The sequence below is a fragment of the Natrix helvetica genome, assembly GCF_964273705.1.
Source record: "Natrix helvetica genome assembly, chromosome: W".
NCBI lineage: Eukaryota > Metazoa > Chordata > Lepidosauria > Squamata > Natricidae > Natrix > Natrix helvetica.
The window spans coordinates 49,623,587-49,650,178 of NC_138555.1; the positions used below are offsets into that span (position 1 = coordinate 49,623,587).

The following is a 26,592-nucleotide window of genomic DNA, read 5'->3' on the forward strand; positions in this document are numbered from 1 at the left end:
TTGGATGTGATTTGGAATGCTGACATTAACCCGAATCTTTTAATCTCTTTCAGGAATTGTATCCCTTTTTAGGAGAGACCGCCTGTCAGGCCTGCAGTCATATTCCTTTCTGGAGCTTTGGCCTGCCACACTCTCTCTTATTTTACTATGCTGTTTCATTAATGGGGAATTGAGAGGGGGTGTCAGGCCTGCAGAGGTTCCTTTAAGAATCTTTGGCCTGCCACACTTTCTTATAATTTCCTATGTGTTTCATTAGAGTAGTAGTTGGGAGGGGGGAATAGAAAGGAGTAGGATTGTGGAATGTATGTTGTCATTCTTTTATAGAAGCCAAGGTCATCTTTTGTCTCCGCACCTCGACACCTGACCGGAAGCAGAGGGGTGTAGATGCCAGCGTGGAAGAAGATGATTGGAACATGTGATAAATTATGGGGTGTGGGGAAAGATATGAACTTTCAACTGGGTGAACCCACAGGATGTAAAATAGAGTTGAAATTTCATAGCATAATGCCAACATGTCTGTCTTATTAAATTGGAGCTTTAAGGATAACTTTGCCTTGGAAAATGATTTAATTCTGCATGATATTTGGAACGCTGACATTATTTCAACTCTCTCTTTAAAATAAACCACCAGAAACCCCCCCCCCCCATCGTACAAGGGGGCTGGTGAGGGGTACTGATCTCCCAACGCTGACCACATCAGCGTAAAATATCAGTGAACAATTAAGATAAAGAAGCTAATGATGAATTGCTTCTCTGAAGTTCTTCTGAAGTGCAAAAGAATTTGCGTGGGAGGAAATTTTCACTTGTATAGCATCTGGGAAGATGCACGCACAGCCGGAGGGGGATGGCTGGAGGGGCCTCTCAGACCGACTTCTTCAACCAAACGTGAGTCAATCTTTCCCCCTCTTCACTAGTAAAAGCTGCAATGAGCTGGAGGACTTGAATGGAGATAATTACTCCTTCCAAACGGCAATAAATGAAATGACTTATTACCCAGCAACTAAGTGGGAGACAGATTCCCTTTCAAAAGGGGAATTTCAACCTTGCCAGCCACCACAAATTGGGCTGCAACCAGTAAATGAAGCAAAACCATATTGGGTTTTCTTCCCAGAGTTTGGATGGATGAGATGCCACTGGCCACCTCCTTTGCCATCAGCATGGGAAAATGCTCCAAGCCAACAGAGGGCACCTACTTGGCCCATAACTCCTCCAAGCCAGCAGGAGGGTCCTTGGCACATAACCCCCCCTAGCCAGCCATCATTGGTCGAGCTGCAACCTGTAAAGCAGGCAACCCCGGGATGGGTCTTAACCCCAGGTCATGGATGGGAGGAATGCCAGTGGGCACCTGCCCTCCCTCAGCACATAGCACCATGGCAGATAACTGGGCAGTGGCCAACTGAGGGATTGACCGCCCCACCAGTTCTAGTCTCCCCTGCAATGCCCCAACAGGTTCTTGCCCCACCTTCCTACAGAGAAGAGTTCTCAAAAGTGGAAGAAGAGGTGAATGAGGGGATTACTGCAGGATGGGTAACAGAACAATGTGATGAGGCAGTTCCAACGGCTAGATATGCAACTAGGTTCCGTCCCTCAGGGAAGCCAATAGAATGCCAGCGTTGCTATCAATTTGGCCACAGAGCGTCAAAGTGCTTGGCTCCAGCCCCAATATCACAACTGTGTGCACCAACTGCCAGAGCGATAAAGGGAAGGATCCAGAAGCTACCACAGAGGAGCCTTCTGGGCCAACAACCTCCAGAAAAGGATCCGCAACTTAAGGTGACAAAGAGTCCTACCAAGGGGGAGGCCTCGGAGGAGGGAAATGCTGAAGACAACCCAATGGTTAGTGCACCCATCCGCCCCTTTCAAATAAAAGGCAAACTCCAAGTGCCAGAAACTGGAGTGGAAGGGGAAGTTGGGGCAGTTGTGGACACCGGTTGCACCCGATGCTTAATCAGCATGTCGATTGTGGAGCAACTAGGCATACGTACAAGACCCCTAACCCATCCCATTCGGTTCGAGCAAGTGGATGGAACACTGATTGGAGGGGCCCCAGCCACTAAAGTTACCGAGTTGGTAAAGTTGGTGATAGGGCGCCACTATGAATTCCTCAGATTCATTGTAGCTCCAAGAATGCAGGAATCTATTATATTGGGGCTTGCATGGCTGGACAAGTGGGCACCTACAATAAAGTGGGAGGACGGTGTTAGAAAACTGACTATCGGCTGCGGGCCACTGCCACCAGTGGAGCCTAAAGGGCACCCAGGAACGTTGGAATCCAACAGCCCAGACCGTCCGGAACCTGCGGCAACCGCAGCAGACACTAAACCTCCAGGTATCCAACGAGTCCCAAAGAGCTATTGGGATCTGGCGGAGGTGTTCAGTGAGGAAGACGGAAACCACCTTCCACCTCACCGACTGTGCAATAGAGTTCAAACATGGGGTAACCTTACCAAAGCCAAAAATGTACTCTATGACTCCTAAGGAGATGATAGAATTGAGGAAGTACATTGACACCAATTTGAAAAGAGGCTTTATTGAACCAGCCAAATCGAAAGTAGAGGCCCCAGTGCTTTTCAGAGAAAAGAAAGATGGGGGAGTTCACCTCTGTGTGGACTTACGAGCTTTAAATGCGGTATGCGAAAAGAATACCTATCCCCTCCCTCTCATGAAAGATATGTTGAACCACTTGGCTAAAGGCAAGATCTTCACCAAGCTGGACATGAGAGAGGCGTATTACCGTATACGAATCCGGAAAGGGGATGAGTGGAAGACCGCTTTTAACACTCCCCTGGGCAGCTTCCAATATAAAGTCATGCCTTTTGGTCTACAAGGAGCACCCGCAGTATTCATGCAGTACATAAATGAAGTGCTACACGACCACCTATACCGCGGAGTACTCGTCTATTTAGATGACATCTTGATCTTCTCTGAGACCCTGGAAGAACATGTGAAACTGGTACGGCAAGTCCTGAAAAAACTTCTGGCTGCCAAACTATACGCAAAGTTGTCAAAGTGTGAGTTCCACAAGACCTCACTAGATTACCTGGGGTATCGTATCTCCAATGAAGGAGTAGAAATGGATCCAGGAAAAGTTAAAGCGGTGTTAGATTGGAAACCTCCAAGCACTCGCAAACCATTACAAAGCTTCCTTGGATTTGCAAACTTTTATAGGCAGTTTATTCCGACATTCGCTGAAATTGCCCTACCATTGACCGAACTCTTAAAAACAGGGCCTTCCCCAACTAAACCGAAAGCAAACCAACCGTTAAAATGGACAATGGATTGTCAAAAGGCTTTTGAGAAATTAAAACAGCTCTTTGCCCAAGAACCCATATTGCAACACCCCGATCCAGAGCGATCTTTCATAATCCAAACGGATGCCAGTGATGTCGCGATAGCCGCGGTGCTACTGCAAAAGAATTAAAAAGGCCACCTCTTACCTTGCGCTTACATCTCCAAGAAACTCACCACTATGGAAAGAAGGTGGCCCATTTGGGAGAAGGAGGCATTCGCGATCAGGTGGAGCATGCTCACCTGGAGACATCTCCTGGAAGGGGGGGATATACCGTTCGAGGTATGGACTGATCATAAAAACCTCGAAGCTCTCCTTGCCCATCGGAAGTTATCCCCTAAACAAGTTCGTTGGGCCCAATATTTCCAAAGGTTCCAATTTGAAATAAAACACATCCCCGCAGGAAAGAACTTCTTAGCAGATGCGCTGTCGAGAAAACCCCAGTTTGACAGTAAAGAGGAAGAAGTTGTCCACCCCATCATATCTCCTTCCCACCAAAAGGCAGCTCAAGTCACCACTCGAAGCCAAGATAAGCTGAAAACCGAACTGAAAGAGGCCCTCCAGACAGACCCATGGTTCAACAACAACAAGGACATCCTAACGATGAATGATGGCGTAGCCTGGAAGGGGTCCAAACTGTACGTCCCTGCAGAGATGAGACTGCAAGTACTACAGCAGAGTCATGATGCGAAACTAGGAGGTCATTTCGGATTCCTGAAAACTCTCCACCTTGCCAGACGTCAATTTTGGTGGCCAAAGATGAGGTCGGAGGTGGAAGATTATGTAAAAAGCTGTGCTACTTGTGCCACAATGAAAACCAGGCCAGGAAAGCCCCCTGGACTACTACAACAAGTAGCCAACCCTAGCCGACCATAGGAAGAGATAGCAATGGACTTCATTGTCGAGCTTCCAGATAGCAGTGGTAATAGAGTAATCTGGACAGTTATTGATTTGTTTTCCAAGCAAGTACACTTTATCGCTTGTTCAGGCCTACCATCCGCAAAGAAATTAGCAAAAATGTTTGTGAAACACATTTATCGCCTACATGGGGTACCAAAAAGGATCATTTCAGATCGCGGAGTTCAATTCACCGCCAAGTTCTGGAGAGAATTCCTAAAATCGATCGGGTCCACACAGGGACTCAGCTCAGCATTTCATCCCAGCACAAATGGAGCAGCAGAGAGGGCCAATGCAATGGTGGAACAGTACATCCGGTGTTATGTGGACTATCAGCAAGACAATTGGTTGGACTTGCTACCCTTCGCCGAAGTAGCATATAATAATGCGGTGTCTGTCTTATTAAATTGGAGCTTTAAGGATAACTTTGCCTTGGAAAATGATTTAATTCTGCATGATATTTGGAACGCTGACATTGGGAATAGTAAGGAGTAGAATGTGATGTTGTCAAAATAAAATTCCTTTCTAGAATCCAAGGTCATTCTTTGTTTTGCACCTCTCTCGAGTCTTCGTTCTTACTGTCGTACTGCGTGAAGACTGCGGGTGCTCCTTGTAGCCCAAATGGCATGCCTTTGTATTGAAAACTGCCAAGGGGGTTGGGAGGATGGGTTCGTGGACCCCGAGAGGTGCAGGAACCGGAAGCTAAGGGGATTTTTAGTAAAATGTTTTTTATCTTTTTTAGGGGGTCCCAGGGTGGGGGGGAGGGCTAATCAGACCGGGAGGAGAGCCAGCGCCGGACAGACAGGTGAGTCTAGGAAGGACGGGGATGCGGTGGAGGGGGGGAATATAAAGGTCACTAAAGCAGAGGGTTGTCCTATTACAACGGTCGCGGGGAGGAGGGGATGCGAGGACAGGATAAGATCCCAAGGTCGGTTGGGAGACCGCGGCTGCTGGTTACGCCCGGTCGCTTGTACCAACCCCTGCAGTCTAGGTGGACAGGTGCTACAGAGCCAGGGCCTGCGGCTGATGCTTTGCAATGCAAGGTCTGTCACCAACAAGGCCCCCCTCATTAATGAGTTGATCTCAGAGGGGGAGCTAGACCTTGCAGGGATAACGGAGACCTGGCTGGGCCACGAGGGTGCTTTACCCCTCGTGGAAATGTGCCCACCGGGTTTCCGTGCATTCCATCAGCCTCGGGCCCTGGGTAAGGGTGGTGGGGTGGCGGTGGTTATGCGGGAATGTTTAGAGCCGAGGGAGTTCACTGTCCCTCAGATACCCGGGTGTGAGTCCCTTGGTGTGAACTGGGGCCCAGGGAGGCAGTGGGGCTTGCTGATTGTATACTTGGCTCCTCGCTATGCATCAGCAGCCCTGCCCGAGCTCCTCGAGCTAATCTCAGCGACGGCAGTTGAGACTCCCAGACTTTTGGTCATGGGGGACTTCAACTTGCCGTCAACGGGAGCGGCTTCCGAGGTGGCTCGGGAGTTCATGGCTTCCATGACGGCCATGGACCTGACCCAATTAGTGCAGGGCCCCACTCACGAAGGGGGCCACACACTGGACCTCATTTTTGTATCTGAACAGTGGACGAGTGATCTGGGAATAGGGGATTTAGTCATCACGCCCCTGTCATGGTCAGACCACTCATCCCTCCGGCTGGACTTCCCTGGCGATATCCCCCACCGTGAGGAGGCGGAACCAGACTCTATAAACTGGTACCGCCCCAGGCACCTGATGGAATCTGATAGATTCCAGACGGAGCTTGGGCCAATACCTGTAGCCTTGTCCCGCTCCCGCTCCGAGGACCTAGTGACTGCCTGGAATAGGGCGACGACTGGGGCCTTGGACCGGGTTGCGCCTTTGCGACCTCTCCTGCGGCATCGACCCACCCGGGCTCCTTGGTCTACTGAGGAGCTTAGGATGATGAAGCGCCACAGGAGACGTCTAGAGAGCAGGTGGAGGTCCTCACGCTCCGAATCTGACCGAACACAGGTAAGAGCCTATTTGCGGACTTACCTTGTGGCAATAAGAGCGGCCAAACGTAGACATTGTGCTGCTCTTATTGCGTCCGCGGATAACCGCCCTGCCGCCCTGTTTAGGGTGACCCGCTCCCTTTTATCGCAGGGGGCGCGGGAGACACCCTTACAGGGTAGAGCAGAGGAGTTTGGGGAATATCTTCAGGACAAAATCGATCAGATCCGGAGCGGGTGGACCTCCGTCAGTGGACCAGACGAGCCGCCAACAGCGAGTCTTGAGAGACCATTCTGGGAGGAGTTTGACTCTGTTGCCCCCGAGGATTTGGACAGGTTGCGTGGACGGCTGCGACCCACCACGTTTAACGGACCCGTGCCCCTCCTGGCTGGTACTGGCAGCCTGGGAGGTGACACGAGGCTGGCTCCTGGGCCTGGTGAACGCCTCATTGGGTGAGGGATACTTACCAACCGCCTTGAAAGAGGCGGTGGTGAGACCCTTGCTCAAAAGACCTTCGCTCGACCCAATGGAGCTAGCTAATTATCGTCCAGTCTCCAACCTCCCCTTTTTGGCGAAGGTTGTTGAGAATGTGGTGGCGCAGCAATTTCCACGGCACCTAGACGAATCCGACTATCTAGACCCACGCCAGTCCGGCTTCCGACCCGGGCACAGCACTGAGACAGCCTTGGTCGCGTTGGTTGATGATCTCTGGAGGGCCAGAGATAGGGGTTGTTCCTCTATCCTGGTCCTATTAGACCTCTCGGCGGCTTTTGATACCATCGACCATGGTATCCTATTGCGCCGGTTGGAGGGGATGGGAGTCGGAGGCACCGTTTTGCGGTGGTTCGGCTCCTACCTCTCCGACCGGAAGCAATGTGTGTTGACAGGGGGGCAGAGGTCGTCCCTGAGGCCACTCACTTGTGGGGTGCCACAGGGGTCGGTCCTCTCGCCTCTCCTGTTCAACGCATATGTGAAGCCGCTGGGTGAGATCATCCGTGGTTTCGGGGTTGAGTACCATCTTTACGCTGATGATACTCAGCTGTACATTTCAACCCCAAACCACCCCAACGAGGCTGTCGAAGTGATGTCCCGGTGTTTGGAAGCCGTCGGGGTCTGGATGGGGGACAACAGACTCAAACTCAACCCCTCCAAGACCGAGTGGCTGTGGCTACCGGCACCTCGGTTCAGCCAGCTGACTCCATCGCTGGCCATAGGGGGCGAACAACTGTCCCCCGTGGAGCGGGCGCGCAATTTGGGCGTCCTCCTCGATGCCCGGCTGTCAATGGAGGACCATGTGGCAGCCGTGCAAGGGGGGCGTTCCACCAGGTTCGCCTGGTGCGCCAATTGCGCCCCCTACTGGACCGGAGTGCCCTGCGCACGGTCACTCATGCGCTGGTGACGTCTCGCCTGGACTACTGCAATGCCCTCTACATGGGGCTTCCCTTGGGACGCATCCGGAGACTGCAGCTAGTTTAGAACGCAGCCGCGCGGGTTATTATGGGAAGTACTCGTTACTCCCACGTAACACCTCTGCTGCGCGAGCTGCACTGGCTACCTGTGGCCTTTCGGGTGCGTTTCAAGGTATTGATCACCATCTTTAAAGCGCTCCATGGCATAGGACCTAGTTATCTGCAGGATCGCATCCTACCACACACGTCCCTGTGACCTATCCGCTCACACAGGGAGGGGCTCCTCCTGGTGCCGTCTGCTAGGCAATGCCAGCGGGCGACACCTAGGAGTAGATCCTTCTCTGTGATGGGCCCAGCCCTCTGGAATGACCTCCCCCCAGACATTCGAACTACCACCGACCTCCGTTCCTTCCGGCAAAAGTTAAAGACTCACCTATTTCAATCAGCTGGCCTGGCACTTTCTTAGTTTTACCTCCCGGGGATTTATTTTATTTTAATTGGGTTTGGGGTTTTAATTGTGATGTTTTTAGGATTAGAATATATTTATTTCTTAGTACAGCCTATCTCCCCCTCCAAATGTATCTTAAATGTATTTTATCATTATGACTGGTTTTATTTGTATTGACTGTACACCGCCCCGAGTCCCTTTTTGGGAGAGGGGCGGTCTAAAAATCTAAGAAATAAATAAATAAAATAAATAAATAAATGCTATTTCCACTGCACCAAAGGGAGTCGGAAGTCACTGCCTTTTCTTTCTTTTCCCTTTGCCCCACACTTTTCCCTTCCTTTTTTCTTTATTTTCTTATTTTCTTTTGTATTTTTGTATTTGATATTATAAACTAATAAATAAAAACTTTAAAAAAACCTAATAGTATAGGGCTTTATTGTGGTTTTCCAGCCAGTGATCCCTTCTGATAAGTAAATTGTTCATTTAACACACAGGTGTCAAACTCGATCCTGTTGTGAGACGTATTGTGACGCATCGCAACGTTTGTTTTTGTGGAGCTGGGGTGGGTGTGGCCTGCATGTGATGCATCTGGCCAGTTTGACAGGCCTGATTTAACAGATCTACCTCTAAAATTTCTTAGTATATGGGGAAATATGTATCAGAAGGGGGAAAAGACTCAGAAGTCAATGCTGAGTTTCAAAGAAATGCATGAAACAGCCCAAAGAACTGAAGCAATAAAATAAAATACCGTATTTTTTGGAGTATAAGACGCACCCCTCCCCAAAAAAGAGGGTGAAAATTTGGGTCACAACTTATACACCGAATGTAGTCCCACCCACCCTTTGGCCTTTGCCTCCTTGCAGCAAACAGCCAGTTTCAGCTTCAGCATAGCCTGATTAGCACAAGCAGCTGATGGTCAGTTGGATCGGCCTCCTGACCATCAGCTGTTTCAGGCTGCAGGGATTGCCATTGCCTATTGCCACCTCTGCATGCCCCATTTTTGGCCTCTGCATGCCCCATTTTCTGCCCATTTTGATCCCTACCGCCTAGAACGGGCTGAAAATGGGGCTTGTGGAGGCGGCAATAGGCTATGGCAATCCCTACAGACTGAAACAGTTGATCATCCGGAGGCCCGTGCTAAAATTGAAACTGAAAGGGACTGTTTGCTGCAAGGAGACAAATTGCTTGGAGGCAGAGGCAGATTTTTTTCCCTTGTGCTGATCAGGCTAAACTGAAACTGAAACAGGCTGTTTGCTGTTTGCTGCAAGGAGGTAAGTCAATAACTATGCATGCCTCTAGAATGTTCAAATTATTAGACTTATTTTTTAAAGACTGCTTTATTATTGTTCTATATAACTTAACAAAATGAAGAAGCTTTTTTAAATAAATGCTTGATCTGAAGAGGCCCAGTGCTATTGTATGTTCTTTTAAATAGCAGAGAATAAGCCACATCAATTTTAACAGCATCTGTATAAGTATAGTCTGAAATGTAACAGTGTCCTGTTGTAGTATTAAGATAAGGCAGCTGAGTTAGACCCTGACTTAGTCATGTTTGGAGTAGATCTATTTAAATAATTGGGAGGAGTTAGTGTGACTACAAACTTTGTGGCATTAATATACTGCCATAATGTACATTTCTCCAATTCTTTGCTATTTCTATGAGTCAGGCACACATGCACAGAAATACACCACAAACAGTGTATATAGTCTATACTGTTTGCTGCAAGGAGGCAAATTGCTTGGGGGCAGAGGCAGATACAATAATACAATAGTAGAGTTGGAAGGGACCTTGGAGGTCTTCTAGTCCAACCCCCTGCCTAGGCAGGAAACCCTATACCGTTTCAGACAGATGGCTATTCAACATCTTCTTAAAGACTTCCAGTGTTGGGGCATTCACAACTTCTGGAGGCAAGCTGTTCCACTGATTAATTGTTCTGTCAGGAAATTTCTCCTCAGTTCTAAGTTGCTTCTCTCCTTGATTAGTTTCCACCCATTGCTTCTTCTTCTACCCTCAGGTGCCTTGGAGAATAGTTTGACTCCCTCTTCTTTGTGGCAACCCCTGAGATATTGGAACACTGCTATCATGTCTCCCCTAGTCCTTCTTTCGCTTAAGCTAAACATACCCAGTTCCTGCAACAGTTCTTCATATGTTTTAGTCTCCAGTCCCCTAATCCTCTTTGTTGCTCTTCTCTGCACTCTTTCTAGAGTCTCCACATCTTTTTTACATCATGGCGACCAGAACTGAACGCAGTATTCCAAGTGTGGCCTGACCAAGGCATTATAAAGTGGTATTAACACTTCACGTGATCTTGATTCTATACCTCTATTTATGCAGCCTAGAACTGTGTTGGCTTTTTTGGCAGCTGCTGCACACTGCTGGCTCATATTTAAATGGTTGTCCACTAGGACTCCAAGATCCCTTTCACAGTTACTACTACTGAGCAAGGTATCATCTATACTGTACCTGTGCATTCCGTTTTTGTTGCCTAAATGTAGAACCTTACTCTTTTCACCATTGAATTTCATTTTATTAGATAGTGCCCAACGTTCAAGTTTGTCAAGATCCTTCTGTATCTTAAGCCTATCTTCTGAAAGATTTTCTTTTCTTTGTTTTCCTCCCCAAAAGCTAGGTGCGTCTTATACTTCGGAGCATCTTATACTCCAAAAATACTGTACTAAGACACAATAGGAGGAAAGGAACTTTAAACAGCAAAAAGACATGTACAAAAACGAACAGGTACAGTATATTTCTCTCCTCCTTTAAAGCATATTAATGAGAAAAATGCATCAAGGAGGAACTGATCAGAACAAGCTGTATTATTACATTTTTTTTATTCCCCCCCCCCTAAAAGAATTGTTTTACAATTGAATTGTACAAATTATATGTAATATTAAAGCTGGAAAGAATTCTGAATTGATTTATCTTGGTCTGATTTTTTTACACCACAAAACCTTGGCATTTGAGGACTTCCGGTTCCGGCGGCCGACGGTGATGAGCAAGCTTTGCTCGCCCCCCGCTTCCCTGGTGGGCTTCCCACTCCTTGGGGGGCACAGGACGCCCCGTAGAGGCGTCCTGCCGAAGGGGCGGCACCGCGGGGGATCCCTGGATCGGCGGCGGCCGGCGGGACGTCCCCCGCCTCGCTCCAGGCACCGGGGAGCACAATGGGGAGACGCTTCGGCGTCTTCGCTACGATGCCGATCGGAGAAAAAGAAACTAGAAGGATGCGGCTGCTGTGCGGTGAGGTGTGAACTTTCTCCATTCCCTTTAACAACCCTAACAACTCTAACGAAAAAAAAGTCAGCTGTTTAAATCCTATTTTCGGCGTGAATCAGAGAGGCGCGGCTGGAGGGAGGGGGAATTCCCCCCCTCCCTCGGACAGGCGGCTGGAAACGATTTAGCTCTTTGCCCCAGGGAAAGGAGGAGGAGGGGGAGAGCCAACCAATGATGTCACGCTCCTATTAAGTGAATTAAGTGAATTTTCAGACTTAAGCCCTAAAACAATGATGATCTGGAAACTTTGAACATTGAACTTTGAAAACTTTATTTGTTGCCTCCAAACCCGAAGCTGGCAGGGCAAGATGGCACACTTCCGTTGTCTTTATGAAATGTGAAATCTGACTCCACCTTTGAAACTTCAGGCTTCCGGTCTTTGTCTCCGTGCTGCTCAGATAAGTCTCTTGTGGATTGCTGTTCTTTGAACTCCCTGGAGTGGAAATTTTGCTCTATTACCAGGGCCAGTGGAAACAAAAACTCTCTTCTGCCTGGACCTTCTGTCTCTTGGACTCTCTTAGCTGCCTTGCCTTTCTGATTGACCATTCTCTATACTGACTGAACTCTTTATGGTATAAAGAATGCCACCTAAAAAACCACCTCCTGGAAAGCCTGGCTTTGCTGCCTCTGCCCCGACATCTGCAACCTCCAGTCCTAGTACACAATCAAAAATAACAGCTTTGATGCAACCCAAATCTCTGGAGATGGACTTTCAACAAATGTTTCAGCAAATTATACAGGGACAAGAGGAAATAAAGAAACAACTGCAGGAGATGAAAGAAGAAATTAAAGAGAACCAGGCCAAAATTAATATGAACTCACAGAGATTGGACCTCTTGGAGGGTGGGGCGGCAGAGATGAGGGAAGGGATGGAAGGGATGCAGAAGGGAAACAAAGAACTTGACTCCCAGCAGATGAAAATAGAGTTTGAGAGAATGTCCTTTTATCTTAGATTTCAAAATGTGATAGAGACAGATGATGAAAATATAAGGTACATCATGACAAACATTTTGGCTGACTACATCCAGAAAGAGAAGCAACAGATGGGGTGGGAAATAGACCTGGTATATAGAGTGAATTCAGCTTATGCTAGGACACACAATGTTCCCAGGGAGGTACACATTAAATTCCTTAGAAAAAGCACAAGAGATGAAATTCTGAGCACACAACGGGGGCAAGCCCTGACATACAAAGATAAGGAGATAACCATTCTGAAACAGATCCCCAAGAAAGTAAGAGAAAAAAGAAAAAACTATTCGCAATTAGCGAATAAATTATACCAGAAGGGGGTGTGGTTTAGATGGTTGATGCCTGAAGGTATGCTAATATTCTGGGAGGAGACAAGAGTTAGAATTAATACACCCATAGAGGCACAGGCCTTTATGGAAAAAAACAAACTACTCTTAGAAAAACCTGAGGATCCTCCACCAGATACACAGGACACGGGAGGGGCCGGAGCTCTGTCGGTGGGGGGAGATGGGGCAACATTGAGAAAGCTCAGATCACAAAAATGAGTAAGAAAATCCACCTGACATAAACTGTTCGAAATTATTAACTGAACTTACATGCTGACTATATGTTATTATGTTACTATCTAATAATGAATTATGTGCAAATGTATACTATGAGTATGGAGGGGGGGGGCGCACCTACCGCACACTGCAGTTGCCAAAATTTGTAAACTATCCCCTACCTTTTCCCTTTGTAAAATATCAAAAAAACCAATAAAACTTTGTTTAAAAAAAAAAAACTTGGCATTTGAACAGGGGTTTCTAGACTTTTTATATCCACTATAGATGTTATGTACTTGGTGATGGCCGATTTGTCTGCGTGCCAGGCCTCCAGGAATTCTCTGGCATTTTTGGACTTATCATTTTCAATCCTTTCAAATTACTCATGTCTTTCTTGTCAGAGCATGTAGTATCTGCGCTCATTTTTTATAGCAACGTTCTCCCTTTCTATATCTAATGTTCCATTTTTATTAACTGGCATTTCTAACCTTTATTTCACACAATTTCTGACTTTTGACTTCATCAGCTATTACCCTAATCTGTCATAAAATTACTTGCCCTCTTAAACAACTATTCTTCTTCCTTTGCTATTACTTATCCTAGGCGTACTTTCATAAAATATAACTAATGATTACCAAGTTGTATTCTAGATCAGCATTCCCCAGCCCAGCGTTTGGGAGGGGGGGGGGGAATAGGGGATGGTTTTGTGTGAGGGGCAGGTGTGCACATGCACACACACTTCATTTATGCGAGTGGGGCTGCAAGTGCTGGTGCATGCTGCTCGCAGAAGCAGGGCTGCAAGTGTCTGCTGCTCACTCATAAGGCCCGGTTGAGGGCACATCAGCTCTTGCTGTTAGATTTTTTGTGAAAAAAATATGAAAAAAAGCATTAAAGCCTTCAGAAGAAAGTACCATATTTTTCGGCGTATAAGACGCACCTTCCCCCCCCCAAAATTGGGTGAAAATTAGGTGTGTCTTATAGACCAAATATGGGCGGTTTTGGGCTCCCAAACCCTCCGTGCGTTGCGTTTTTGCCCTCCCAGGGCAATAAGCAGCACTCCACAGGCCAAAAATGGGCACGATTTTGGCGAAAACTGGCACGTTTTTGGCTAAAATGGGCTGTGCAGAGCACTGCAGAGTGCTTCTGGGGGCCAGGGAGGGCGAAAACCTGATGCACGGAGGCCAAAAACTATTTTTTCTTGTTTTCCTCCTGTTAATTTAGGTGCATCTTATAGTCTGAAAAATATAGTACTTTATTTTATTTATTTATTTAAAAGATTTGTATGGCTGCTCATTTTAAAATACAACTCTGGGCAGCTTACAACAATAAAACCCAGTAACTATAACATCATAAAACACTGAAACAAAGCAAAACCTGGTGCCTTAATCATTACAACCAACTCCAAATATCTTCATTCTAGCCTAGTGCCTGAGTAAAAAGCCTGGTCTTGATGGCCTTCCAAAAGGCTAAAGGGAGGGGAGCTGCCAAATTACCAGACAGAGGATATTTTATAAGGTAGTGGCAGCCACAAAAAAGCATGCTTGCAAGGTCCTACTAGGTGGCAAGAATTTAGGGAAGGCACCTGGAGTGTCCTTATACAATCTGGTAGGACGGGGAGATGCTCTCAGGGACAGACAGTCCTGCAAATAACCTGGTCTCATGCCATATAGGGTTTAAAGGTGATAACCAGCACCTTAAATTGCACCCAGAAGGAAAATGGGAGCCAGTACAACTTATGCAAGAAGTGTAAAGTGGGTAAACCTAGGAACTTGCAACACCATGCGCAATGTGCATTACTGTGTTCAGGACCAGTTGTAGCTTCTGAGTGGTCTTCAAAGGCAACCTTATGTAAACTGTAATCCAAATGGGAAGTTTACGGTGAATAAGCATAAAGCACCATTCTCAAATCACAAAAGTATCTGCATAATTTTTGAAGCAGCTTTTAAGCCTTATGGATCTCATAAATCAGTATACTCTGTACTTTTTCCAAAGGTTGGGCATACTCATAATATACATCTGGCTTTGTTATTAAGTATGTGCCCATTTTAAGAATGGAGAAACAGTTGAAAATGACTAATTGAAAGGTATTTCCTTGAACGCAAGACAGAGGAAAATGTCCCATTTATGAAAGCTTAAGTGTAACTATGCATCATTACTTTACTCTCCACTTAGTATTTGTGAACCTTTTAGCTGATAATGTTCAAAAAAATATATCCTTGGCCTAAATATACTATAGGGTTAGAGTAGATTGACTTGTTAGTGAAGATCATTTTATGAAGTTGGAACAAATGTTTTAACTGCAAACAAACTGAAATCATAAGGCTTCAATTCACCTGGTTGAGCTGGGTGGCCATAGAAATTAAATAAATTCAGTGTGTAAAGGCTTATTAGGTAAAACTTTGTACTTTCTTTGATTTTATAAATCAATAGTGCATTAGGGGCTAAAACTACACACGGTGGGAAGGTAACAGCGTTCTGTGCATCTTGGCATTAGTCATGCTGGCCACATGACCACAGAAGTGTCTTTGGACAACGCTGGCTCCTTTGGCTAAGAAATGGAGAAGATCACTGCCCCCTAGAGTCAGACACGACTGGACAGGGGAAACCTTTACTGCCACTTTTATACATTCACTATATCTGCAACCTATATGTAATAAAGCTCAAAAGTATTTACTGCATCAAGATGTACTGTAACTTGAGACTTTCAGTTTGGCGTTGCGGATAGTGGGGCTCTGCAAAATCCCAGCTGATTCTTCTTCGTTGCGGGGCCCTAAGGGGCTAAAGTCACTCTGGAGGGGTGACAAAGAAAGGAGAAATCCTTTGATCGCGGGAAAGCAGTGGCTCTTCCATTTGATCTGAGGCACCCTCCTGACCAACAAAGAAGAGACAGCCATTATGGCTGACCGAAGCTGGGGCAACCGAAGAAAGAAATAAGCTGGAGCGGTTTGTGAACAGTGGATGTTACAACAAGGAAAAACAAATACACTCCAAAAAGAAATACTATTAATGCTCCAATGTATTCAGGAAGTGATGACAAGGAACCATAGGGAGATGATGGAAATAATGTACGATACACATGTGGGACTAGGAAACTCCCAGCAAATGACAAGGAAGAATGAACAAAAAATTCAGAAAATAGAGGAGAAACCAGAAGGAGTAGAGGAAAGAATAGCGGAAATAAATCAACAAATGATACAAGCAGACAAAGATACGAAAGAGATAATTTTTTTTGAAGCAGAGCAGGTCACACAAGAGGTCAAAGGGTAGAAGAGGGCAAAGAGAAAGATCTCCCAAAAGTATTGACAGAGTTGCTGATGGGTGTTTGAGATTAGACAGTGAGAGGCAGATGTGGAAGAGGAAATACTTAGAGTGATGTAAAGGGATACAAGATCCCAAGGGAGGAGCATGGGAAACCTATCAAAATATCAGTAAGAATTAAAATACTAAAAAGGGCAAGAGATTATGGATAGAGATAGAATACTTTTAAATATGGGATTGGTTTTATTAAAGATTAGAAAATAGTAGAAATTAGAAAATGGGAAAATATTACTATGCATATTATCACATAATACAATTTACTATAATTACTATGTATACGTAAAGTCAATAAGAGCTGAAATACTAAAAAGGGCAAGGGATGATGGATAGATATAGAATAACTTTCAATATGGATTTTATTAAAAATTAGAAAACAGCGGTAGAAATTAAAAATTGGAAAAATATTACTATGCATATTGTCACATAATATAACTTACTACAATTACTAAGTATATGTAAATGTTAGAAGTTGGAAGAGTACTACCATGTACACTTAAATAGTATTATTATCAGTATTGAGTATAAAGTAAATTGACCCAGTCAATATACTGTTCACTAAGCAATCATGTATGTTAACAAAAAAAAACATAAATTAAAAAAAAGATGTACTATAACTTGAACCAAGTAACCTCACTGATCTAAAAAGTGAAAGAATGTATGAACTGTTAAAATGTAATGGTAAAATATAACCTAAGCTTGAAATGATATAGGTTCTTCTTCCACTGTAATTAACTGTAATTATAAATGACCATATCTTAGTTTAGTGGATATTTTTTTAAAAAAATAAACTATTTCTTACATTAAATAACTTATTTTAATCACTGCAGATATAGGAGGAAAAAAAGACTAATTCTTATATATGAATTCCTTTAAAGAGGAAATAAAATATCTGCCTATTTTGCAGATTTAAAAAGGGTCTATAACTTTCTTGAAGAAGTAAATTAATTGTCAGTTTGCATAAATGAATTCAAGGCTCCTGAACAGAATCAGAAATGTATTAAATCAAAACATATTATGTACATATAATTCAAGCAATCTTATTGATATGTAAATATGTAATTATATATTTATCTAATGCAGAGGCTATAATCAATATTTTAAAGTTGCAACCTAAGTTATTTATAACAAATAGCTAAGGTAATGAGAAAATTTAGGAGTCAGGCATAAAGATGGAAATTGACCAACCCAGGACAGAAAGTGTCAACTTTGATTACATAACAGAAACCCCAAAAAATCTCACAGGGCACACATACTGTGAATTTCCACTCTTTCCATGGCAGCCCTTTGCACCATCCAAAACTACATTTGAAATCTTGGGTTTACAATTCCTCTCATTCAGCATGAAATTAAAGGGAGAGGGAGGGAGAGAGAGAGGCTCTCAGTAAATGCCCAGGCAAGATTAGTGCATGGTGCTATTTTGCCAATGGTAAATTTATCTTTATATATTATTGCATTTAGAGGAAAGTATATCTTTATACAGTACTATTATGCTTCCAAATGGATAGGACTTACCTACAACACTTGTAATGGTGACTGGCACTCCTTGCACTTGAACACCTGCAGCGCCCAAGTTGGCTACACTTACTGTTTGAAGATTAGGCACTGAAGCAATCTGAGAAGTATTAAGTGTTATTGGTGTGCCAGCAACAGCTACTGGTGCTATTTGAGCAATTGTACCACCACTTGAAGATACAGGGGTAATAGTTAGCTGCTGGGGTAGCCCAGCATTTTGAACTTGGAGATTTGAAAGACTTTGAAGATTTTGGACTTGTACCGTCTGCCAGATGATTTGTCCTGATGGGGTTAAAGTTGGTGCTCTTAAGAGTATTTGTGTTGGACTCACTGCTTGCAGCTGAACATTTTGCAAAGACTGTTGCTGGATGGCCTGAATAGTTTGGCCTGCCTGAAGCTGGAAAGATTGTGGAGAAATTGCTTGAATAATCTGCTGCTGAGGCTGTTGAATCTGGATCTGCTGGAGAATAGGTTGACCTACTATTTGAACCTGTTGTAGTGAATTTGACTGATCCTGCACATTTTGCAAAGCATTAGACTGAAGCTGACTAGAATTTTGTACCTCTGTTTCAGATGTGGTCATCTGAGCTTCTTCAGTACTAGTTTCAGAACTATTTGCTGTGCCTGCATACTGACCTGTTTCTGCAGTAGTAACTAACGTTTCACTGCCTGTTAGTGATGTGGAGGCTGCAGTTGTACAAGAGGGAGGAAGAGAATCAGGCATAACACTAACAGAAGCTGTTGTGACAGGTGTTGATAATAGCTGGTGTCCATTGGAAAGTCCACTGTCAGTGGACTGGGCAACCTGTCCAGAACTACTACCAGTTGCAACGTTTATTACAGGTAATGCTAGAGTCACTCCCCCAATATTTATAGGTAATGAAGTTACAACTTGAGCCGGAGTACCAGCAATAGGTAGCTGCAATGGAATAGAAACACCAGGCCTAACCTGGACAGGCACTGTTTGATTGGCCAAATTCTGAGCAATAATACTCCCAGAAGATGTCCTATTTGTAGTTGCAATAATAGCTTGATTTTTCCCTGCAGGAATGAGCTGAATTGGACCCTGTATATCTTGCAGAGCTGTGGCATTAGCAGGATTTATCTGAATGTGTTGACTTTCTGTTGTCTGAATTTGTGGAAACACTTGGTACTGAACACTACTACCTGAACTCTGTACTTGGACAACTTGTAATTGTCCTGGTGTTACTCCAGAAGAATTGTTTTGTTTTGTTTTGTGGGATACATTTTCATTGTTGCTATTGGACAGACTTGCTGCAGTTGAAGCAACAGAAGATGTTTGCTGGTTGTTCTCTTTTGAAGCAGGAGAAGCTGCAAAAAATTGCCAAGCATTTCCAGCAAGCTGAGTTGTTACTAATTCTAACTGCTGTGATTGACTCTGAAGCTGCACCAAACCCTGACTAGGATCTATAATAATCTGTTGTCCAGTTGCTTGATTCTCACCAGGAGTTCCTATTTTACTGCAGGTTGCTGCCAACAAAGCCAGAGGGGAGGGCTGAGAATCCTAATAAAAATATTATGTGTATTAGAACATGCACTATAAAGGAACAGCAGCAACAGCATATATAGTGTACATATTACACTAAGTAACAAAATTCCATTTAGTTTTTGTTCCTGGATACAAAGTGTGTTTTCCTAATCCCTTATACCTAAAACAAATAGAAAATAGCTATTGTTCCACAAAAATGTTACTTCTGTAGTAAGGCTAAAGGTATTTTGAACTTTATCTGTTTTCAAGAAGATTCTTGGTTCACATTCAATGCTGAGTAGACTTCCAGAATATTCTGGAACTGTGAGAACCGTCCAGAAGTTTCTAGAATTGGCCAGAACAATTGTTGCTCGCTAGATAGAATTTCAGTGATTTATTAGTTTAAAAGAGTTGAAATTAAGAAAATTTTCAGTATTTTCAATGTTCTAGGAAAATACAGACTACAATATATATATTATGCCCTATGGTAATAGCTTGCACAATATTAGCTAATGTGTGAAACATCTTTTTTTCTCATTTATATAATCTGCTATGTTGACTTCTGCCGGAACTTTGGTGACCTGCCAGTAGTATTATTTTGGTCTGCTGCCGATTCTCCATGGATTTGTCCTTGAGAGTTGTTTTTCAAGTCAGAAGAAACTTCCCTGGTAAAGGGAAAGCTCTGGAAATTAACTCTTTTGTTCCCCGGTGGCTGGATGCTCTTGGAGAGCTTCTTGAAGAAGTAATCGGTCGAGCCTCTGGCTGGAAGCGGGGCAACCAAGATCATTTTAGCTATAGAAGAACCAGCCGTTTAAAACGGACAATAAAGTCTGCCACCATCTCTTAGAACACTAATTTTATGTATATTTACCTTTTGCTATAACAGAGGTTCCCTTTGGCTGCAGCCTGCTTTTCCTTTTTGTTGAAATATCATTTCTAAAGCTTTGTGAGTATAAGATGGCGAGGAGGGGAGGAGTTGTTGTAACTAAACCAAAATAAAGAAGCCGGACATCATTATGGAAACTATGTTTAAAAAATTTGGATTTAAACTTTTTAGAGGATTTTATCATCACCTTTAACTGACTGCTGTACTTTGCTGAACTTTTTTAATTTTTAAAATAAAGACTGCTTAAATGGTGTTTTGAGGGAGGGTGAGAACCAGTTCCAATTTTACTTGTATCTGATTGGTTCAGCTGTTTGCTAAACAAAGAGGCACTTTTAAGTTTTCTTTGCAGCTTATTCTTTGATGCAGTGGTCTTTCACTATTTAAATTGGGCTGTTATGTTTAAGGTTTTGAAAGACATGGACTTTGGGGAGAATTTTACCCAGGGGATTAAAACAGTTTATACATTACAGCAAGCAAAGATTATTAATGGGGACTTAATCAACTCCTGTGAAATTCAAAAGGGTACAAGACAAGGATGCCCCCTATCTCCCTTATTGTTTATATTGGTGTTGGAAGTTTTGAATAGAAATATTAGGCAAGGTGAGAAAATAAGAGGTATATATAAATGTTAAAAGGGAAGTTTATAAATTGAGGGCATTTGCTGATGACTTGGTTATATTTTTGCAAGACCCAAAACATAATATAGAATATCCGATGAGAAAATTAAATGAGTTTTGGGTTTTAGCAGCTTTTAAAATAAATAAACAAAAAACAACAATGCTTGTTAAGAATATGACCTGTCAGGATGGTGACATAGTGACTAAAAAGTCTGGCTTTAAGGTTGAGAAAAAGATGAAATACCAGGGGGTTACACTGGTAAATACAAACACAAAACTGTTTCAAAATAACTATGTGCCTCTTGGGGATGATATCAAAAAGGACTTATTGAGATGGGATGCAATTATCATTAATGGGTAGAATTTCTGTAATTAAGATGAATATTTTACCAAAGATGCTGTTTCTCTTTCAGATGTTACCAATACTTGCAACTGATACTCCATTTAAACAATGGCAGATGCCATTAGAGGTTTGGGTTTACCAGACTTGAAATTGTATTTTGATGCTTGCAGTTTGGTCTGGCTATAAGAGGTTACTCAATTTAGAGGGCCATGAGTTAAGATTTGGATGGCACGGCTATTTGTGATATGACAAGGTGAAAGTAAATGTTTATTTTAATAACCATTTTGTTGGCCTTGCTATCCTAACAGTTTGGAATAAATATAAAACAAGGTTTTTTGTGAAGATGCTTCTCTGGGTGTCCCCCCAGGAAACTTTTTTAGAAAGGAAATGGTAGCAAAGCCAGACTGATGGACTTATGGTCAAATAATATCTTTTAATCTTGGCGATCCTATCCTCAAATCCAAAGAGGAATTAGAAGCAGAAGGACATGTCTGCCATTGGTTTACATATTTACAATTGAAAGATAGATTTAATTAGATAAAAAGAGTTATGGGTTTGACTTTCTGAAAAATGAATCGGAAATCCTACTGTGTGGTAGTGATGAACATATTATTGCTAAGGTTTACAAATTATTATTGAATTTGAATTTGAAGAATGAATATTTAAACATTGCATGACTCAGTGGACAAGAAACTTTGGATATCATGTAATGTTTGAACAATGGGAAAATATGTGGACGAATGGTCTAAAATTTACACTAAATTCCAAGTTAAAAGAAAACTTTTATAAGATGATGTATTGTTGGTATTTAACACCAGATAAGTTGTCAAGAATGCATAGAGGTATTTCAAATGAATGTTGGAAATGCAAATATAAAGAAGGGACCTTTTATCATTTATGGTGGACATGTAATAAAAGACAGACATATTGGAGTAGGATTCATATCTTAACACAGAAGATTCACAAAGTGAATATAAAGATAAAATTTTCTTCGGGGTTTAATGGAAAAAGACGGGAAATTTTTTTGGAACTTTGATCTTATAGATGTTGATGGCAGCAAGATTACTTTACACACAAAAATGGAAGGACACTTTGATTCCCACAATGGATAAATGGATGCAAAAGTTGATAGTTAGCAGAGATGGCCAAATTGACTGCTTTGATCAAAGAAAAAATACAATTACTTTTGTTTCTACTTGGAAACTGTTTCTGGACTTGTGCTTGAGGTGGAAAAAAATGAAACTTTGATTTTGGGTTTTACCGATTAATAGGTTTGTTGTTATAGAAATGGCTACTTTATATTATTATGTAAAAGTAAATATTGAGGTTTGATGCTATTACCTTATTGTATTGCACCAAAGGAAGTCGGAAGTCAATGTCTTTTCTTTTTTTTTTCCCTTGCCCCACACTCTTCCCTTCCCTTTTTCCTACTATTTTGTTTCAGATTTTTGTATTATATATTATAAACTACTAAATAGATAAATATTCAAAAAGTATTCGGAGAGAGCTATCTGTCAGCCCCACTAGATAGAACAGAGCATGAAATCAACTCCACTCTACTTTTATTTAGATTGGCTGTAATAAAGAATCTTGAAAGACATAATTCTGCCGTTTACAGGATGGCACAGGGGGAAAAAGTGAGCCATGAAGTTTGCTATCCCAAGAATGTGGTGGGAACTGACCACTCAAGCAACTGCTACTTCTGTATGGTGGACCCTTCCAAACTTTGAACTGGCAAGAGTGCACCTCCTATCATGTATCCAGACATTCCTTCATCACCCCAGTACTACACAGCCCTGAGCTCCCCGTTCCTGGAGAGGGATAAGCCATTATCAGGAGTGAGAAGCAAGTCAGACAATGAGGAAGATATTGCAGATAGAGATTACAATTTCACAGATGTGGCTGAGGACAGAAAGCCATACTTCCCTCAACAAAGACCTCAACAATCTGATCAGAGACCTTGGTCTTACCAAGTCCCATGCTAAGCTTCTAACATCTAGGCTCAAGGAGTGGAACTTGTTGGATTAAAGTGTGCAAGTCACAGATCAGAGAAAGCCTCACCGTTTTTCCAACTTCTTCAGTCGACAAGATGGGCTGTGACTCTGCAATGTGGCTGGTCTACTTGAGGCTATAGGAATCACCTGTAACCCGAGTGAATGGTGCCTATTCATAGACAGTTCCTATAGGAGCCTCAAAGCCGTGCTGCTTCATAACGAGAACAATTACCCGTCTCGCCCTATGTTTCACTCTGTGAACCTGAAAGAGGACTACACCAGTGTCAAGATGTTGATGAGTGCCTTGAGAGGAGGAGTCGAAGTCGCGACGATACGACGTGCGATCTCAATGCTCTGAGATCGCAGTCAACACTTTTGCCACTGGGTGGTCCAAATGGACCTAAACTGTCCCGCAGTTACAGAGACAGTGAACAGGAAGAATATGTCTTGTTGATCTCAGGGACATCGCAAAGTCCCTGATCGATCCAAGAGAAAGTCTTCAAGCCAGTGACAAAAAATCTAGCCATTTGGCTGACCAAGTCAGGGCGACTCCAAAACGGAAGGATATGGAAAGAGAAAGTGTTTCCAGCTGGTGAGGAAATTTTACTGTTTTAAGACTGCCTATAAAAAACTTAAAATAAATTCAAATTGGAGAACAGAAGAAATAAGTGGCAGAATTAAATTTGGAATGGTTTTTGCAGGGGGTTATCTTTCTTCTTTTGAATGTTATCTTCACAGACGGAATTTATGTAAGACCTTTAAAACGAACGGACTAAGCCTTCTTCTATTTTCCTTTTTTTTCATTACTCTCTGTAACCTATGGTTCAAAATCCTCCTCTTTCATTACTGTGTTTTTCTAACTCATTTAAGAATTGGTCTTTCTTTTCAATTTGAAATACAAAAAAGACATTAAAAAAAACTTTGCAACATTGTAACAGCAGCACTGCAACTTCAAAAGCTAGAATTTTGTGTATTGGAAACGAAACACTTTATTTTCTCTCACTGATTATCTCGGCTCGGCACTCCAAGGTTTTACTGTTTGTTTACAGATAGTGATAAGAAGAAAAGCACACAGATGTTCCTTTGAGGTACTTCTAACCAGAGAGTTTATTAGTTGAAAACAATGGCGCAATTTCAACAGGAGAAAGAGGCTTTAAGTCTGCAAAAGATATTCTCAGAAATACAGAAACTATCAAATACACGTGAGAGGAAGAAGTTGGATGACCTAGTACAATTAACAGCAAAATATGACGAAGAAGTTAAAGAGGCTTATCAAATGGATAAAGTGGCAGTTAAAATTCAAAAAAACAAAGAGGAAAATGAATATAGAGAAACTAAAACTCCTGATATTTATGGTGATTGGTTTGTCTCTGAAAATGGAAAGAGTGGAATATTGAAAGAGGAAAAAAATGGAGGGGAAACTTACTTCAGATGGCAAGATACAGAAGAAGAAAAAATAAAAGAATTTATGGATCTAAAGAGAGAAATTTTATTAGCAATAGTTTTGATAACACCACTGACAATTAAATATAAGCGGATTAAGGAAACAGAAGAAGGGCACCAAAATTACATGAGAGATTTTATAAGCAAAGAGTTGCTAAGAGGAGTCCATACAAAGTTGATTAAAGAGAAGATAAGAGGACTGATACCACAAACGGCAGAAGATATGAGACTGTTTAGTTACTGGAAAGATACAGGTTGATAGATGGAAGAGTATAACTTAAAACTAGCTAAACTTAGTGAAATTTAGTGATAATATAGTTAAACAAATAATTGATAATGATAATAATGTATACAATGTGTAGTGTCATGATAAGCAATAATGGGATATGAATATTGAATGGTACCCATGAAAGGAAGATTAGGATTTTATATAAAGATTAATTTAAAAAAAAAGAACTAAGTTAGATATAGTTAAGTTTTGAATATTAGGGGGAAAATGTTATGATACAGGATATAGTCAAATAAAGGAGGGATAATGATAATAAGGTATATATAGGCATGGGTACAACGTAAGGAAATTGGATGTAAATTGCAAATAATGATTTGGAAAGAAGGATTAGAAAATTTTGTTATTGAATATTATGAATGTTTAACTAGAATAGGACATAAAGATTCAGTGTTATTGGAAGATCTTAGAAATAGTAAATGAAATGCTAGTATGTGGTTATGTATTAAATCTTGGTATATTTTATGATGAAGGACATTTAAACAATTATAGTCAAATGTAAATGGAGGTATGATGATGGAAATATGTATAAATATTTGAGTTAAAATACTTGAGTTAATATGAATTATGTTTGATGACTGTGGAAGAGATGTACGAAAGCCTTTTGTAACCAACTGATACACTTTCTACAGGATGCAAAAAAAGATTTTATGTGTTGTGTTTGTTTTCAAAATAAAACATTAAAAAATTCTTTATAAAAAAAAAAGTTAGATGTTGCTGAGTGCCTTGAAGTATGACGACTATGGCTGGGAGGTCATTGGAGACTTCAAAATGGTGTCATTCCTGATGGGGCTCCAAGGTGGTTTCATGAAGTTTCCTTGTTTTCTTTGCCTCTGGGACAGCCGAGACACTAAGGCGCACTATCACAGAAGGGACTGGCCACAGCGGACCAAGTTCTCCATAGGGAAGAACAACATAAACTGGGAGCCACTGGTAGACCCTTGGAAGGTTCTGATGCCACCACTGCACATCAGCCTCATCTAGACAAGGAGTCGGCAGCTTTCAAGTACCTCCAAGATATCTTTCCACAGCTGTCAGAGGTTAAAGGTTAAAGCTGGTCGGACCACAGATAAGGAAGATCACAGAGCGTGATGAATTTGCCAAGAGGTTGAACAGGATGGAGAAAGCAGCTTGGAACAGCTTCGTTGCAGTGGTTCACGGCTTTCTGGGCAATCACAAGGCTGAAAATTATGAGCAGTTGTTTCAAACTCTACATAAAGAACTATGCCAAAATGGGACACAGAATGTCCCCTCAAAGTCCATATCCTTGATGCTCATCTTGACAAATTCAAAGAGAACACAGGTGCTTACTCAGAGGAGTAAAGCGAGTGCTTTCACCAGGATATACTGGACTTTGAATGTCATTACCAAGGATAGTATAATGAAAACGTGATGCAGGACTATGTTTGGGGGCTTCTTCAAGAAAGCGATTTGCAGTATAGCTGCAAATCTAGAAAATCTACTCATTTCTGAACCCTTTTGAGTGGTTTTGACTGTCTTTGTGTATTTGCCGTGCAAGTATATATTGTGCTTTCTCTAACTGCTTAAAAAGATAAAAATTCTCCTGTTTTGTCTCTATAAATACAAAACCTGTGTAGGCTGTGGTCACAAAATCAAAGTTTGTAATGAACATAGCCATTTCTGCATAGGTTTTAGACATAAGTAGTTGAAATAAAATATTTAGAAGCCAGGAACAAAAATTGTTAAGAAAGTTAGTTAAACATAAGCTATGGAGAGGATGTTTAATGGGAAATTACCTAAATTACCCATTCCAAAAATCATTTCTTCCTCCACCTAGCATTTCAAAGACCTCTGAAGTAAATTTTGATGAAAACTGATCCCATCTGGAAATACTTGGAAGTAATGTAGGATGTTTACCATCTCTCTCCCTCCCTCTTTTGTTCTCCATTT

General features: G+C 42.4%; 1 protein-coding gene across 4 annotated transcripts in view; it reads right to left on the reverse strand.

Annotated features, from left to right (window-relative positions):
• Positions 1 to 26,592, reverse strand: part of LOC309400334 (transcription factor Sp4-like) — a 126,635-nt gene that overhangs the window by 99,268 nt on the left and 775 nt on the right. For 3 of the 4 annotated variants that reach the window (XM_081968755.1, XM_081968754.1, XM_081968756.1), the window contains exon 3: positions 17,624 to 19,148. In XM_081968755.1, coding sequence (XP_081824881.1) covers positions 17,624 to 19,148 — 1,525 coding nt within the window. The remainder of the gene's footprint in view (positions 1 to 17,623; positions 19,149 to 26,592) is intronic. The other variant, XM_081968757.1, reaches the window with a different exon arrangement.